General features: G+C 46.4%; 1 protein-coding gene across 1 annotated transcript in view; it reads right to left on the bottom strand.

Annotated features, from left to right (window-relative positions):
* LOC147438758 (tetratricopeptide repeat (TPR)-containing protein) overlaps positions 1–12,510 on the bottom strand; it is a 30,305-nt gene extending 17,795 nt beyond the window's left edge. The window contains exon 1 of the mRNA XM_086484739.1: positions 11,951–12,510. Coding sequence (XP_086340865.1) covers positions 11,951–12,419 — 469 coding nt within the window. The 5' untranslated portion in view covers positions 12,420–12,510. The remainder of the gene's footprint in view (positions 1–11,950) is intronic.
* Positions 12,511–18,136: the final 5,626 nt, after the last annotated feature.

Raw genomic sequence — 18,136 nt, forward strand, 5'->3', positions numbered from 1 at the left:
AACTCTCGTGCTGTCGACCTTTGGCATGTTGCATGACCATGCATGCCAAGCTTTTCGCAGCCTTGCCGATATGCCCTGCTGAATATCAAGCGTTGCTCAAGTGCATAAGAGCTTGTTGTAGCCTTGCCAAAGTCAGCATGTCAATTGAGATCCATGTCAATTGAGATGATTGTGTCGATCAACAAATTTCAAATGTGCTGAAAGTCTTCAAAAACGAAGTTGATGCTAAACGTCAGCATTCACCCCTTTGCGTGCTTATGGACTACTGGCGGAAATGACAACTCTGTAGCTCGCAAGTAATTGCATAATTCTAGCCAAATTCTGCTAAATCGTGCAAAATGATGATTACTGCAGTAAATGCACGGCCACATTGGGTATACGGATGGCCATCGTGGCAAGGTGGGCACGGGCGCCCAATTTGAAGCATGAAAAAATAGAATGAAAAAAAGCAAGACCTGCTCAGTGATGGCGGCCGCCTGTGTGCGCCAATGAAGATGAGGAGAGGGTCGTTGTTGTAGGCCCAACCAAGGGGAGCCCCTGTGTCGAGAATTGACCACCAGGACGGGCGACCTCAGCGAGCCCAACTACTCGCCGAAATGACCATGCCGAAAATCCTGTCCCTCCCGACATAGGGGTCGCTTCCCGCGGCCCCCACTTACTCGGCTCTCTGTGTCTTCAAGTGCCATGCCCACGGCCTTCCCCCTTCCTTGCAAGAGCTTTTCCACGGCCCAAGCTCGTCCACAAAGAGAGAGAGCATGCAACCTTCATGCATCACCATGTGAGACCTCCTTCTCTGAAACCGGCCCGTAGGGCGGTAGGCGTTGGCTTTCACCCGAAATTCTTTACTTTAAACACACACACAGAGCACTTTGCAAAGAGAACCTGCGACGGGAGTTAACACTTGAATACACACACGGCTCGGAAGCTAGAATGCTCCGAGCAGACGCCGACAACCTGTAGGCCCCAAAATTGGCGCCCCTTTCGGTATTTCTTTATTCTTTAGGAGGGTAAATTACAAGGTAAGGTCCTGGGAATCCTTCACGTGTATCCACCTAGATACCATTTGATTTGGCCAAATTTCGGCAGCATAACAACCCCAAAACTTGCGCGAAACCAATTCCCCTGCTGGAACTCGCTTGCACTGTCGTATACCCTCTGATTCCTGTCCAAAAACAGTAAATTCAGCACGCTGTATTTACTGGTTTTTGCCATGTTTTCAGCCCCAAACAGTCCCCTAACTGTCCTCTGCCAGTGGGGCACGATTCCCAATGGTCCTGGCGTTCGTATGGCTGAAAAACAGTGAATTTACAGCGCATACACAACACTGATTTTGCACCTGTACGGTGAGGTTATGACCCTCACCAGTGCCTGCTTTGGAGCAGCAGTTAGCTACCCCTGTTCCAGCTCAAGGAGGCTCTTGCCTCAGCACAAACCCACACAACTGTACATCAGTCAAATGAGTAGCCCTCTTGTGGGGCATCACATAACTGCACGTAGGGGAGAGAGAGAGCAGTGTGTAGTGTGCAGGGCATCACTCCTAGCACCACACTGTACATGAGAGGGAAAGGAAGCACTCCATAGCTCTTAACCTGTGACAAAAACTGAAACGAGGCCTCTCCCAGCATAAAAATCAGCGCCCATTTTTCTGCAAGAGGAAAGTTCACGAAAATGTGACACTTGGCGCATTTTCAAGCATTTTCCCGTTTCGGGTTCGCCGCTTAAAAATATCCCAACCGACGCGTCAGTTGACTTCGCGGCAGAGTTATAAAGTGTTCCCCTAGTCATACCGGAGGTAATGACGCGAACACATTTCACGGCCCAAAATAGCAGTTCCCTAAATTTTAGGAGATGCTTCCGTTGGGCTCCCACTGGTCTTCTGACCATCTATCCTCATTGGGACCGCATCCAAAAATGCAATGTGGCCCAACTGTCGGATACTTTTTGTTGGTAGTCCCACCTTGACTTTACGCCTTAATTGAGTTCACTTCCTAGTATCCACCAACTTGCTAAGTGCGACGGGGGGAACCTATATGATCTTGCTCTGAGCCTAGACATCCTCTTACCATACGAATTCCAGTGCCGACCATTTCCCGTCTGCGGGTGAATCTACCGTTCACATTGGCCATACAATGTCCGACCGTTTGCTACTTCAAAAAGAGGGTCTCAAAACAAATAAAATAAACCCCATTGGAAAGAAACCAACAACCAAGGTTAGCAGTTGCCACATCTCTGTGACATGGTTAATAACTGCCACGTCCTCGTGACATACCCCCCTCTTGAAATCGCAAACGTCCTCGATTGCATACCATAAATACACGCCACTGATGATCTTGTGCTATTAACACTCTTTTATCATCGCATGTATCCGCAAGAAAGGTCGTATCATACATAGATACAAATGACTTAATGAGGCCTTCATACTTTTGCCATTTCCATCTATGGCACTGAATTCATATGTACATTTGATGTACTAGCTCTATCATTACCCCTCCTTTGCACACGTTGGGTTGGGGCATAAGTAGGCTGTAACCCAAAGGCTTCAAGGTAAAGCTGCAATACATTTGGTGACTCTGACAGTTCATGCTCTTCCATCCACTTTGCATCCATAGGCGGATAGTTCTTGAACTTCACCAAATAGCGTCTTGCAACTTGTCCTTTAACTTTTCTGTCCTTATGTGCCAAAACTTGCTCAGGTACCAGGATCTCATCAAGTTCCTCAACTTCTGGCTGATCCTCAATTGGCATATCTTCTGGCACATCACCCACGAAGGGTCTTAGAAGACTCACGTGAAACGCATTATGAATCTTCCACGCATCAGGCAATTTCAGCATGTAAGCCACATCGCTAATCTTGTCAAGCACTTGAAAAGGCCCATAGTAACGCATGTTGAGCTTAGGAAACAGCCGTTCCTTGCCCTTCATCTTCTTTAACCTTGCCTTTTCGAACCTTAAGAGAACCCAATCACCAGGTGATAGTAGCAATTCACGACGGTGACGATCAGCAGCCTTTTTCTGTTTTGCCTGAGTCTTCTCCAAGGCAACTTTAATCTTCTTATACATCTCATCCATGTTCTCAACATATCGATCTACCTCAAAGATCTTGTCCTTTGTGTGCAAAATGGGAGGAACCTTTTTGCCGCCTTCAACAATTTCAAAAGGTGCTTTGCCAGTAGACGAATGCACCGTATTATTGTATGCATACTCAAGCATAGGCAAATACTGTTCCCACTTGCCTTTATTATCTGACACATAGCATTTCAGCAGATCTAAGACAGTAGAATTGGCCTCTTCTGACTGTCCATCAATTTGTGGATGAAACGAAGACAAGAACTTGAGCGAAGTACCCATGTTCTCAAACAATCCTCTCCAGAACAAACTGGTCATGCGAGGATCACGATCACTGATAATCGATTGTGGCATACCATGGTACTTAAACACATTGTACATGAACAGGCGTGCCATCTGATCAGATTTTATCTTCTTCCTGACAGGGATAAAATGGGCCTGCTTGCTGAACCTGCAGATAATGGTCCATATACCATCATTCCCTGTTGGCGTCCTTGGAAGATCAAAGATAAAGTCCATAGCAATGCTTTCCCATGGCTTATCCGGAATCGGGAGTGGTTGTAACAACCCTGGTGCCTTTTGCCTGTCAAACTTGACCTTTTGGCAAACTATGCATGCTCGCACAAAGGCATCCACATCTCTCCTCAAGGTAGGCCAATAGAAAAACGTCTCTACCGCTTTAACTGTTGCATCAATGCCACGATGCCCTGCATACGGTGGGACATGACTCTCTTCCATGACCTTATGTCGCAGTGGCCTAGTGACACAAAGTCTGCCATGCATCATCATAAAACGATCTCTGAGGAGGTAGTGCTCATGATGTTGCCCCTCTTGTAACTGTTCAAAGATCCTTGCAAAATCTTCATCAGCAGTATACTGTTCCTTCATGTCATCTAACTCATGATGATAAGGAATTGACACAGCTGAAATTTGTGGCTTTCTTGATAACGCATCAGCCACAACATTCTTCTTGCCTTCCACATGCATAATCTGGAAGTGGAACATGGAAAGAATGTTTGCCCATCGCATATGCTTTTCGGATAACTTTGACTGTGTCAAGAAGTATCGCAAGGTCTGATGATGTGTTTGGACAACAAAATCAGCACCTAAGAGGTAGTGCTTCCAGCTAGAAAGCGCATGAATCACGGCCAAGAGCTCTTTCTCATAGACTTGCATAGTCCTCTCTGGCCCTTGCAAAATTCGGCTTTCATAAGCTACTACCCGTCCATCTTGCATTAGCACTGCTCCAATGCTACTGCCACACGCGTCACACTGGACCACAAATGACTTCCTGAGATCTGGTAATACAATAACTGGATCTAAAGTCAACTTTTCCTTTAAGAGACTAAAAGCTGAAATCTCTTTTTGGGTCCATCTCAAAGTGACCTCTTTCTTTTGCAATGCGTGAAGAGGCGATGCTATCTCTGCAAAATTTCTGATAAACCTTCTATAGTAGGAACACAATCCCAAGAAGCTTCTGACATCGTGCACAGTCTTCAAGTCTGGCCATGTCTTGATAGCTTCGACCTTTGCGGGATCCATTCTAACACCATCCTTTGAGACTATGTGGCCCAGAAAGTGGATCTCTTCGAGGAAGAATTCACTTTTCTTAGGATTGACAAGTAACCTGTGACTGCGCAGCTCTTCGAACACAATGGTCAAGTGACGCCTATGCTCCTCTTCATTCTTCGAATACACTATCATGTCATCGAAGAATGTTCCAACATACTGTTGATGCGAGCGGAAAATCCGGTCCATCATTCTGTTGAACGTGGCAGGAGCATTTGTTAGCCCAAACGGCATCACTAGAAACTCATAAAGACCAAATGTCGTTCTAAACGCAGTCTTGTACACATCCTCTGGCCTTATACGAATCTGATGGTACCCACTCTTAAGGTCTATCCTGCTGAAAATTGCAGCACCCTCTAAACGATCGAGAATATCATCAATGCGAGGAATAGGAAACCTATTCTTGATGGTATTCTTATTCAACGCACGGTAATCAATACACATGCGCCATGAGCCATCCTTCTTCTGCACTAGGAGCACTGGGGAGCAAAAGGGTGAAGAACTAGGCTGAATCAGCCCCTTCTCTAATAACTCCTCAACCTGGCCCATAATCTCTTTCTGCTGCGCCGCACTAACCCTGTAGGGAGGTCTATTTGGTGGGCTACACCCTGGCACCAAATCTATCCGATGGTCCTCAGGTCTCTCTGGCGGCAATTGCGACGGTAATGAATCAGAAAAACAGTCACTAAACTTTTGCAAAAATGCTGACCTTTCTTTATCTAACACAGATAAATTTGACTGATCATTATCTGAGACATCACGTGCAAAAATCAGGTACACAGAAAGATGATTCTTTATTACAGAAGTGATAGCAGAAGCAGATACAATAGGGACTGACTCTCCTTTAAGCTTTACATCCAAGATGTGAGTTTTGCCCCTATGCTGTACAGTGATCTTTTTGTTGTAGGCATCCAAGACTCCATGCACTCGGAACATCCATGGGATCCCCAACAAGGCGTCACAACCTTCCAACGGCATGATGTAAAACTCTTCAGTGTCCACATACGATTGAATATGCAGACGCAGTTTTCCAATGATGGGAGTAACACACTCTGAGTGGCCAGGACATGCCAACCCTGCCTCTGCGGTGTACCCCATCTCTTCAGCTCTGATGCCCAGCTAAATAGCTAACTCTGGTGAGATAAAGTTGGCTTTGGCACCTGGATCAAAGAAGATGAGTGCCGTCTGATCCCTAACTTTACCCCATGCCCTGCATAACTCACTGGCATCTGTGTTGGGCCTGTCACCCACCAAGTCTGGCACTAAACCTGCCGTGGGTTTTGGCTTCTTGCCTTTTTGATCTTCTTTATCCTCTGAGTCAGCTGGCCTTTTCCTTTGTGGACAATTGATAGAAATATGACCAGGCTGCTCGCATATAAAGCATTTGTTCTCAGCCATTAGGACCTTCTTTTCCTCGAGCGACTTGCGCACAAAAGGCTTCCTTTTCTGTTTCTTTGCCTGCGCTCCAGAAGTCCCAGCTGAATCCTTATCTTTGGTGGCCTGTTCTGACCCCTGTGACGCATCAGGAGCCGTTTTCACAAAGGGCTTCTTTGCTGAATTTTTCTTTTGCTGCCCTCCTTTATCACTGCTCGGAAATCCACTGTCCTCTCCTTTCAACAAGGCAAGACCAGTGTTCGCAACTTCCATAAGCTGAGTAAGGGTAGCCACTCTGTTCTTTGTACAGTAATCGCGAAGCCCTTTAGGCAGCCCACAACAATACTTCTCTATCTGCTCTGTCAATGGCACAAATCTGTAGGAGGTCACTGAGAGTAATGCTTTACAAAACCTCCTATTGTACTCCAACAAGCTCTTGCACGAAGCTGCCGTAAGCTGGTGCCAATCTGTCAGGACATCAGCTTCAAATTCATTTGATAGCCAAGCAGATGCAAACATTTGCTTGAAGTAAACCCAAGTGGCGGGTGCCTGTCCTTGCATTAACAATGTCGTCCACCATGTAAGCGCATTGTCCTTTAAGAAAGTGGCAGCTTTCCTGACCTTCGAGGCCTCTGTAAAATTCCCTCCCGCATAAGCTGTATCAAACTGCTGGAGGAAAGTGAGTGCCTTTGTCTTGTCCTCGAAACCACTGAAGGTACTGAACTTTACCGCTGCACCACCTTCTTTGTAAGCCTTCGGCTTCTCTAGTGCCCCCAAGTTGTCATACGGAATGGTCTGCAACATGGGCACTGTACTAGGCATGATCGGCACGCCTTGGCCATTCACATTTTGCGTCAGAGGTGCGATATCTGGCTGCTGCCCAGAAAAACCAGCCATGCCAAAATGACCCTGTGGCACCCCAAACTGGCCCTGGTTGCCGTGGAAACCTTGCTGCATGCCGATAGTACCATACATGGGGTTTGGCATGATGCCTTGCATACCCCCGAAAACTGTTCCTGCATGTACGGCTGACTTCCAGCCATACTTTGGAACACTGATACACCCCCGAAATACCCGGGATGTACCGTGGGTGGTGGAAAAACTGAGTGCATAGCCTGGTATCCAACTCCCTGCCCATTCAAGACAGCATGTTGGCTCTGAAAGGTGGCGGGCTGAACTGGCATAACCTATGGAATAGGCGTTCTAGCCACCTGTTCAAGCACGGGAGGAACCTGCTTTGGAGCCCCCGACTCCGCAACATGCGAGTGTTCCCTTTCCTCCTGCGCCTCATGAAGTACCTGGGCTTGAGCTTCAACAAGCTCCGTACGCGGCGTAGGTTGCCTATTTTGTTGTTGCACTGGTGGCGCTTGCAAGAATTCCATAAACCTCGGATTCTGCACCAGCTGCGAAAAGACATTCACCGCGGCAACTAACTGAGTCTTGAACGCATCATCCTCAAGTTGCCCTGTCATAAAGCCCTGTACTACTGGAGGGACATTCACGTTGACAAGAGGTACAGACTGACGTGGCCGTGAGCTCTCGCCAATCTCAAAAACCATAGGAATCTCCTGCCTGTCCTTTGGAGAGGAACCCTCTTCCATAATTCCCTTCCCCTTGTCGGCCATAGTGTAATCCCCGCGTTCTTGCACTGTGTGTCTTTACCCTGAACAATCCAGGCTCACTCTTTGAGGAAAAAGTGATTGATATCCCGGCAATGGAACCTTGAAACCGGCCCGTAGGGCGGTAGGCGTTGGCTTTCACCCGAAATTCTTTACTTTAAACACACACACAGAGCACTTTGCAAAGAGAACCTGCGACGGGAGTTAACACTTGAATACACACACGGCTCGGAAGCTAGAATGCTCCGAGCAGACGCCGACAACCTGTAGGCCCCAAAATTGGCGCCCCTTTCGGTATTTCTTTATTCTTTAGGAGGGTAAATTACAAGAATTCCTATTTTGCTGTTGCACTGGTGGCGCTTGCAAGAATTCCATAAACCTCGGATTCTGCACCAGCTGCGAAAAGACATTCACCACGGCAACTAACTGAGTCTTGAACGCATCATCCTCAAGTTGCCCTGTCATAAAGCCCTGTACTACTGGAGGGACATTCATGTTGACAAGAGGTACAGACTGACGTGGCCGTGAGCTCTCGCCAATCTCAAAAACCATAGGAATCTCCTGCCTGTCCTTTGGAGAGGAACCCTCTTCCATAATTCCCTTCCCCTTGTCGGCCATAGTGTAATCCCCGCGTTCTTGCACTGTGTGTCTTTACCCTGAACAATCCAGGCTCACTCTTTGAGGAAAAAGTGATTGATATCCCGGCAATGGAACCTTGAAACCGGCCCGTAGGGCGGTAGGCGTTGGCTTTCACCCGAAATTCTTTACTTTAAACACACACACAGAGCACTTTGCAAAGAGAACCTGCGACGGGAGTTAACACTTGAATACACACACGGCTCGGAAGCTAGAATGCTCCGAGCAGACGCCGACAACCTGTAGGCCCCAAAATTGGCGCCCCTTTCGGTATTTCTTTATTCTTTAGGAGGGTAAATTACAAGGTAAGGTCTTGGGAATCCTTCACGTGTATCCACCTAGATACCATTTGATTTGGCCAAATTTCGGCAACATAACAACCCCAAAACTTGCGCGAAACCAATTCCCCTGCTGGAACTCGCTTGCACTGTCGTATACCCTCTGATTCCTGTCCAAAAACAGTAAATTCAGCATGCTGTATTTACTGGTTTTTGCCATGTTTTCAGCCCCAAACAGTCCCCTAACTGTCCTCTGCCAGTGGGGCACGATTCCCAATGGTCCTGGCGTTCGTATGGCTGAAAAACAGTGAATTTACAGCGCATACACAACACTGATTTTGCACCTGTACGGTGAGGTTATGACCCTCACCAGTGCCTGCTTTGGAGCAGCAGTTAGCTACCCCTGTTCCAGCTCAAGGAGGCTCTTGCCTCAGCACAAAAGCATGAACCCACACAACTGTACATCAGTCAAATGAGTAGCCCTCTTGTGGGGCATCACATAACTGCACGTAGGGGAGAGAGAGAGCAGTGTGTAGTGTGCAGGGCATCACTCCTAGCACCACACTGTACATGAGAGGGAAAGGAAGCACTCCATAGCTCTTAACCTGTGACAAAAACTGAAATGAGGCCTCTCCCAGCATAAAAATCAGCGCCCATTTTTTTGCAAGAGGAAAGATCGCGAAAATGTGACACTTGGCGCATTTTCAAGCATTTTCCCGTTTTGGGTTCGCCGCTTAAAAATATCCCAACCGACGCGTCAGTTGACTTCGCGGCAGAGTTATAAAGTGTTCCCCTAGTCATACCGGAGGTAATGACGCGAACACATTTCACGGCCCAAAATAGCAGTTCCCTAAATTTTAGGAGATGCTTCCGTTGGGCTCCCACTGGTCTTCTGACCATCTATCCTCATTGGGACCGCATCCAAAAATGCAATGTGGCCCAACTGTCGGATACTTTTTGTTGGTAGTCCCACCTTGACTTTACGCCTTAATTGAGTTCACTTCCTAGTATCCACCAACTTGCTAAGTGCGACGGGGGGAACCTATATGATCTTGCTCTGAGCCTAGACATCCTCTTACCATACGAATTCCAGTGCCGACCACTTCCCGTCTGCGGGTGAATCTACCGTTCACATTGGCCATACAATGTCCGACCGTTTGCTACTTCAAAAAGAGGGTCTCAAAACAAATAAAATAAACCCCATTGGAAAGAAACCAACAACCAAGGTTAGCAGTTGCCACATCTCTGTGACATGGTTAATAACTGCCACGTCCTCGTGACATTCTCCCCTCTTCCATAGCTCCCTTCTTCCACCTCGCTTTGATACCAATGTGAGAACAGAGGGGACTGGACCATGCAACTCTCCACCCAACCGTGCCATATATAGACTCCTAGTCTCTAAATATAGCGCCCCTTGACCGCATGTCCGTCCTGGCCCTTGGCCAGACGTTTACCCATTCCCATCCGCCCCTGGGGAAGTATTGCTATAAATTTCATTTTTGATCTCCCGAACACACAGAGTGGGCATGATGGCATTGGGACTGTCAGCGACAGTTTTAGCACCCCAACTCACTTCATTCCAAGTGAAGAAAACGGTCAAGCAGGATAATTTAGCGAGACTGCTCATATCACAAATTTTCAAATTACATGGCATGCCTGAGACAATAGTCTCTGACAAAGATCCCCGATTCACGAGTTTGTTCTGGAAAGCTATTTGGGAGAACATTGGCACACGGTAACAGTTCTCGTCATCTTTCCACCCGCACACAAATGGGCAATCTGAGATGACAAATTCAGTTGTACTGGATTTGTTAAAGTCTTCTTCTTTGGATCAGAAGACTACATGGGAAAAGTATTTGCCCTTGGTGGAGTTTGCCTACAACGACACCGGGAAAGACGCCATTATACTCTCTGGGGTGGAATTCTGCCACTTCGTGTCACGTGTCGTCTCTCTCAGTTCAGTTGTTATCGAAGTGCTAAAAGTCTGTTCAGTCTGTTCTTATCTATTGGCACGTGGTGCCCGTCTTTTGACAATAGCACGCTGAAATTAACCTGCAGCTCACTAGAAAGCTTCTAATCCGCAAGGGAAAGTGTCCTTGACGTGTACTTTTGACCTACAGAGGTTTTTGCGCCGTTATGCTGGCGAAATTGGGTCAAAAACCTGCAATTACAGCCATGGACAGGTTTGAACAGCTTGGTGAGAGTTAGGTGAAAGGGTGTTTATTTGCAATAAGAATAAAGAAATACCGAAAGGGGCGCCAGTCTTTGGGGCCTACAGGATGTCGCTGTCCGCTTGGGAGCGCTTTAGCTACCAAGCCGTGTTTTGATTTAAAGTGTCAAGTCACAGGCTCATTCGTGATGTTCCTTGGTGTCGTAAAGTCAAGTAAAGTTTATCAAGTAAAGATTCAGGTGAAAGCTAAAGTCTACCGCCCCACGGGCCAGTTTGCACGCAGCAAGGGTTTCGGTACAATTCAGGGTGTTTCGGTCTTGAAACGTTTCGCGGTTACGCTAGTTTGGGGTGCCAATGGCCGATTTTGGCATGGCTTGTTTTTCAACCAACAGCCGTCAACAAATCTGTCATTGGTCAGTATCATAACCAATGCCAATATAAGGACATTGGATCATGCTCGGATGTCGATCACACACCCAAGTCCAGGAAGTCCCCGGAGTAAACATACATCTCATAGTCTAATGAAAACATGCCATCGATCATGATATGTCATCATTCATGCATTCATGCATTCATGCATTCAACCATAATCACCATTCATCAACATCATCATCGTACATTCATATTCATTTATGTACTAGAAAATTCATGATTCAGTATTGTTCATGTTGTCAATCCTTGGCTTTCAAAACTTGTTCTAATGCCTTCCTTGTTGTGCATGTTGTGAATCCTTGGCTTTCATAACTCATTCTAAAGCCTACTTTGCTCCTCAATCTACTCTGCTGTACTTGTGTCCAATCATATTGTGCTTCCAATGAATCTTTAATGCTCTAAATTGTGTAAGTTCCATTGACCATCTCTATTTTAATCCCATTCCCTCAATGTGCAAAGTAAAAAACCAGCCAATCCTATCAACTTGTTCGATAAGAGGGTTCTTCGCCAGAAATGTCATGTTGTGTCAATGATGTGTCCTTTGTTGTCAACTCAAAGAAAGCACCATAAATCACTAAAAAGTTGCATTGGGATAAGGTACAATACAATGCTTCAAAGAAAAGGCAAAAAAGAGCCTGAGGAGAAAAGAAGAGCAGGATAATCGATTGTAAAGGAGACAAGGGCTGGCACATGATCAGGCATTCCTTCAGCAATTCAGCAGATTCAAGGCCTTGAGTGTTTTGTCATTCTACCAGAAAGCAAAGAGTAGAAAGACAATAGGAAAAAGAAACCATGAAACAACCTACCTGTATTGGATGCAGCCGCGCGGATTTCGTCAATGGAAGCACCAAAGAGCTGCTGCTGCCGATCCTTCCCTTCTGCCTTTTGGTTCTTCTCAAGCAGGGCAGCTCGCTTGCGTTTTCGGGCAGCAAGGGCTTCATACTCAAAGCGCTCGAACTGCTCATAAGGTTGAGCACCCCCCACATCCATTTCTGCAAACGCTAAGGGATCAATCTCGACTCCGAAGTGCCATTCGAATTCATTCTCGGGAACCTCTTGACCATCTTCATCCTCCTCCTCTTCTCCATTTCCCTCCCCATCCCCATCGTCTTCTTCTTCCTCTTCTTGGTCCTCCTCCTCCTCTTCTCCCTCTGCTGCGTCCCCTCCAGGAGACCCATCTGCTTCTGTCCTTTCGCCTACAACGCCTACTACGGGAAATTCTGCTGCCGCTTCCTCTCCAATCTCCTGCGCAGTTCTTTTTGCCAACTCTTCCATGGGACTGACTGCGGAGTGCCGCTGCAGCAGATTTTCTACCTCTCTCTCTCTCTCTCTCTCTCTCTCTCTCTCTCTCAATATGCGCTGTAAAGACAAGGGATAAACCAAAGCGATAAAAACAAGTTGTTGCATTTTTTTATTAATGACCTCAAAAGAATTCAGTGACTTTCTTTCTCTTGTATCCACTGATTTATCTAACTAGGGCCATTAGACTACCTTTAAGGAGGTGCTCGGTGCCAATTTATAGAAGTCGTTGCAGCACGATTTGAGCCTGCATTCAACTATTTCAATCACGTTGACCATGGAGACGCTCATGCTTCGATGCCTATAATCTAGCACCTGTTAATGTTAAGTGTTGGGGGTCAACTATCTAGACCACTCGAACCACCCCATAATTGGCCATGTACCCTACATAGTGGGACAATATAATCTATAGATAAAAGGGTGAGGGATTCTAGCAGCCCTCCCCCCCACGTGTCATGTTGTCTTGCATACAGCCATAGTTAGCACGCAGGGAGTCAACGCAAACACCTTCCAGGTGCCTCAAGGGTGATGCCACAACACGCATACTAGGGGCTCATGGAGTGAGACTATGAGAGCCAATGGGCCCGTTGCTAAAGGCATTGTCCAACATTCTATCCAGCACGAGGCTTTAATGAACAGCGGGCCGCTGCGGGCGTCAAATAATGGCCACACAACGAATATCCAATATGGAGCATTTCGTTTTAGCGTGCAACGATGAACGGTCGAGCATGTCTCTTCAGCTCTCCCATCCAGTGCTTTCTGGTATTGCTCACAACTAACCACACTAGCCTCCCCCTCCACCACATATGCTTCCTTACACACAGACAGGAATGGTATGTCGTCGCCCACTGTTCCTACCCCCACATTTGACGCCTTCTCCCCAAACACCTTCCTCATCGTCTCCACCTTGCCTTGCCCACACAACACCACCTGCGGCTTCCCCACCATACATGTGCAGAAGCCCTCCACACTCACCTGCGGTTTGGTGCCGAATACTTCATTCACACCCACATGCTCCTCGGCTTCCCCACCATACATGTGCAGAAGCCCTCCACACTCACCTGCGGTGTGGTGCCGAATACTTCATTCACACCCACATGCTCCTTCAAGAAGTATTCCACCATCACTCTTGGGTACAAGGTCACCATGTAGCGATTGATGCAACTCACCAGCACCTAATAGCACTGGGTATTCATATCCTCCACAAAGAACTTTGGCAGAACATTCTTGCTCACACCACTCACATCCCACAATCGAAGCCTTGCCACAGATATGAAGATGTACCTACAATGCCCTGTTTGGGTAGCAAAAGGCATGCTTGATGCTCCAAAAGACAAGAGTCAACAAGAGCAGTAAGAGGGTCCTCACGGGATTGCCTACCTCCAAAGAAAGCAGCATGAAGTAGGGGAAATAGCTTCGAGATCTCACGAGGCAGCCGTTCAAGGTGACAACTGCAGATTGCACCCCTCTTTACTTTGTAGGGTAGCTTTTGACATCTGCAAACCTCCTGGGAACGCATCCATTGCTTGTCATTTATGCTTTGTATGATAATTAAGCCTTGTGAGTGTGCAACTGCAGTGCGTGTGTGGAGAATGAGAAGGGGGGAGAGAGAGAGTGAACACAGGATGTGGGTGGAGTAGCTCAACACAATGTGTGTAAGAGAGCCCCTTATTCTTCTATCTAGTAAAGAATAAGGTGTGTACAAGTAATGGGCAGGTGGACGTCTCTGCCATGTCTGACCAGGGTAAGAGGCACACTGCCCTTTACCCCAATAATCTCCCACTTAAAGGTGAATGTGTCGATAAGTGGTACTACTATAGGACCTAGTAATATGTATAGTAGGTGTCATAAAACTAATATCTATTACTCCCAAATGATTTTTTCATGTTAAACTGATCATTTAATATGGGGAAGTACCAGGGGAGTAAAAGCTAGAATATTGGTAAGGCTGCCAAACCGGTCTCTATCAGGGATCCAAAGGAGGGAAAATAGGGATCCAAAGGGGGACAGTCTTGGCCTTGGGGGAAAATATTTGAGCCTTGGCCATTGTTAGAGGTCCTTCCCACAAGCGGGTCGGTGAATCAAGGCAGCCAAGCAAGCTAGAGCAAGCTACAAGCCGTCGAAGCTTTTCCCTCGACCTTCACAGCTTAAGATTTTACTCAGTTAGTGCAGAAAATTCCAGAACTTGCGTGCTCCGATGGAAGGCAAACGACCACAAATTTTTGTTGAGCAGGAATAACTCAGTATTCCAAGCCGGCTGCAAACCAAATTTTGCAAGTTTCGCACACCACAAATTCCAACCGATTTGCCGTTTGCATAGGATGCAAATCCAGTTATCCGCCACTATGAATTGATCGGTGTTTTCGAGTGCATCCTCGACTGCAAGCCAATTGCTGATTTCGCGGTTGCTTGGGATTTACAATCCGACTTCGAATTCGGCGTTCGGTTCAGTTGAAGACATAATTACCCAATTAATTATCGCAACCTGCTATGAGCTCGTTCTGAATCAGGGTTTCAAAACGTTTGCAAGATCGTTCATCAAGTCTACATTAGACGACTTGCAACTTGCTAGAATGTACACGATGTGAACAAGTTTATTGGTAAGCTCGACTTTCTGAATACCTTCAAAATCATCGGCAATTTGAAGTTCTTCGGTGATTTCACCTCTTTGCCAATTCAACCGTGGCTTGAACTTCACCCTCTTTACAACCGTCGGCGACGTTAGCATGGCTCATCACCGGCCTCTGTGTTCAATACGGCTACGAGCTTTTTTGCACTCTAAGGTACTGTTTTCTCTTTTGTTCGCACCACACAGATTCGCCATGAGTGCGGAAATTGATGATCACACATGTTTGACTTTGAATACCTGGAATTGGCTCCACCTGTGGATGTCATGGGGCCAGATACTCTCACGGAGGGTACCATCGTGGCAACAGGGATGGATGGTGCAACCCTAGGTGATCAATCTTTGTCTCCTCATTTATCAACCCCTCCTCCTTAGAGCGTGTTGGATATTCTAGAGGATGACAGTCAAAATTGCCGGATGCCAGGGAGTTTGTCACTCGACAGGACTGGCAAACTTTTGATGCCCGATTTCGCAAGCTCGCTGTCAGGGTTCAAATATTGGTTACGCAAGTAGAAAATCTTACACAACTAATTTACAGAATTCTACCAAAATCAGCTCCCCACTTGCCAGCAACCCAAGGGGTTTCCAATCTACCAGTTATGACCAAAGAGGTCCAACATGTCCAAAATAATTCTGTTGTCGTAACAAATCGGGGCACGACCAACGTGGTCAGGAAGCGACTATCACCATCCGACTTTCAACGTGCAAAAAGTCAAAAATTATGCTTTATTTGCGTAGGAACGCATCAAAAAAAGCAGTGTCCACATGTCTGACAAATGTAAACATGATGCATTAGTTCGTGATTCGACATAAACTCCATGTTTTGGTGCAGGGCACAGTAGTTATATGTTTTTATACGTACAGGTGACTTTTTCAGAGTATTGCCTATTTTTTTCCATTTGGGTAGGATTATGCCCTAATTTCGTTTCTGAAATCATCAATTTTGGTACAACCAATTCCACGTGCAGCACGGTTTCTAAATCGTGTTACCATTGACTTGGGGGGCAAGAGCAGTGGCAACCAAGTTTAGGGCATCTATATTAATCAGGACCTCATTTCCTCGAATAACTACCAGTCCCATCGATGCAAGGCATTTTTGGTAGTAACTTTTACGGTAGCCACGGGCTTCCACTTTTATATGCAAGGCATGAAAGGATTACGCTATCACACTTGCAACTCTATCATGGACAGACTAAACAAAGGGATTATGTAATATGATTGTTGGTTGCTATCACTAACACAACAACACTAAAAGGAACCTACCTCTAGGGGCAAAGAGCCGATGCTAAGTCTTCCTCATACAATCACCACCCATGCAAGCTAGGTGGATCGGAATAAGTTTTCTGTTACCTCCCTCATCGGGAGATTCATACCGGAAAACTGGGAAATGCTTATACGATAAGCTGGGAGCCAAGCATACGATGCGTAAGAGCACATAGATTAGGCACACACTCTAAAATCTTAAGGAATGTTCCTCAGCCCAGCATGCTCTTCTTTTCGTTCTTCATCTCTTTCTCTAAGGAACAACATGAAAATTTTCTACGAAGTTTTGTTACATGTTTCACTAGTAAGTTCTCCTGAGCCAAGATGCTCTAAAAACTCTCAGCTAGAAATTGGGCAAGGTGCCATCCACATTAGTCTTCATCGGTTCGACGATTGAACACTAATTGCCATGATGGCTATGAACCACGCACGCTAGCTAAGAGCCATTGCTAAACCTTGGATAAGATCCACTTGTTGGTATTCCTTGGACGATTGTTCTCAAGATCGAACAACTCTACCCAAGGCTTTAAGCTTTGCCATTCGGTGAGTACTTTGTCTTTGGCATCAGTGGCCAAAAACTGCTTCATAATGGAATCTCTTAAAGCTTTCCATGTTCGTAGAGCTTCGTGGAGCTTTCCATGTTCGTCAAGCTTCACTGTTGGCTCGTAGGCTAGACCACCATTGTCTGGCAGACTTTTGAAAGTGCATAGCTACATGGCGTAGCTTGGAGGACTCCGTGAAGCCCTCATCTCCAAACGCCGAATCGAATTGCTGGATAAAGGCCAAGACTTTGTCCGTAGCACCAAAGGTACCATCATAGGTAAGGAAAGAGATGCTCTTCCCTCCCTCTTTGAATTTCTTCAACTTGGACGACCTCTTCCATGCGGCATAGGATTTCCTATGGCCTCTTCTTTTTGATGGTTCAAAGGTTGCACCATCACTTTCTTCAGAAGGTGAATAATTTGAAGAAGGTGGAGAAGAGGGTGACCTCTTTCTCGCATTTTTCTTGTCTTGATCTTCGTCGTCTTCACCATAGCTTTCATAAGAGGAAGAGGATGAGGATGAAGAAGATGGAGAAGAGGGTGTCCTCTTTCTCGCCTTTTTCTTCTCTTACTTTTTATCATCCTCTTTGAATTATGGCGTGGAGAAGAGTGTGATGGTCTTCTCCGCTTTGGTGGTGATGGAGAGCGTTTAGCCCACCGTCTTCGTGGAGCCATCTCCGCCGAGGTGGCGGGAGACTCACTTCTTTCTCGTTCCTTCGGTGGAGGCTCTTGAGTTCTCCTTTGGGAAGGAGATGCATCATCAAGAAGTAAATTCTTGAGCCCTTCATATGGATTCTCTTCTTCTTCTCGAATCGGAGAGAGACCTCTTTTGGTAGTCTCACAAGGAGGCTTCCTAGGTGTTCTCTCGTCATGGTGATGAGCTTGGAGAATCCCGTGAGCACGGAGCTGCCGTTGCACTTCGCTTTGGAGAGATGGATTGCCCATGGCTTGTTGAAGCCTAGAAACAAGATAGTTAACAAGAATTGAAGCATCATTAGTAGCTTGCTCATGAGCAAAATCAAAGTTATCAACATTAATTTCACTCTCTTTACTATTGTCAGCCATTCTAACAACTTTTAGGTGTAAACTTTTTAGGTGTACTTTGGCACTTCAAGCCCTAGTTGCTACTCCTCTTTACCCCTTTAGAAAAAGCACTCAAGCTACTGTACCCGCGGCTCGAATACCATTAATTGCAAGGAATAGAAGAGAGGGTCTTTCAGCACCAAAACAACATCGGCTCCTGTCAAGCTTCTAATAGCTCA

The sequence above is a fragment of the Adiantum capillus-veneris genome, chromosome 16 (assembly GCF_014529385.1).
Source record: "Adiantum capillus-veneris isolate H3 chromosome 16, ASM1452938v2, whole genome shotgun sequence".
Classification (NCBI taxonomy): domain Eukaryota; kingdom Viridiplantae; phylum Streptophyta; class Polypodiopsida; order Polypodiales; family Pteridaceae; genus Adiantum; species Adiantum capillus-veneris.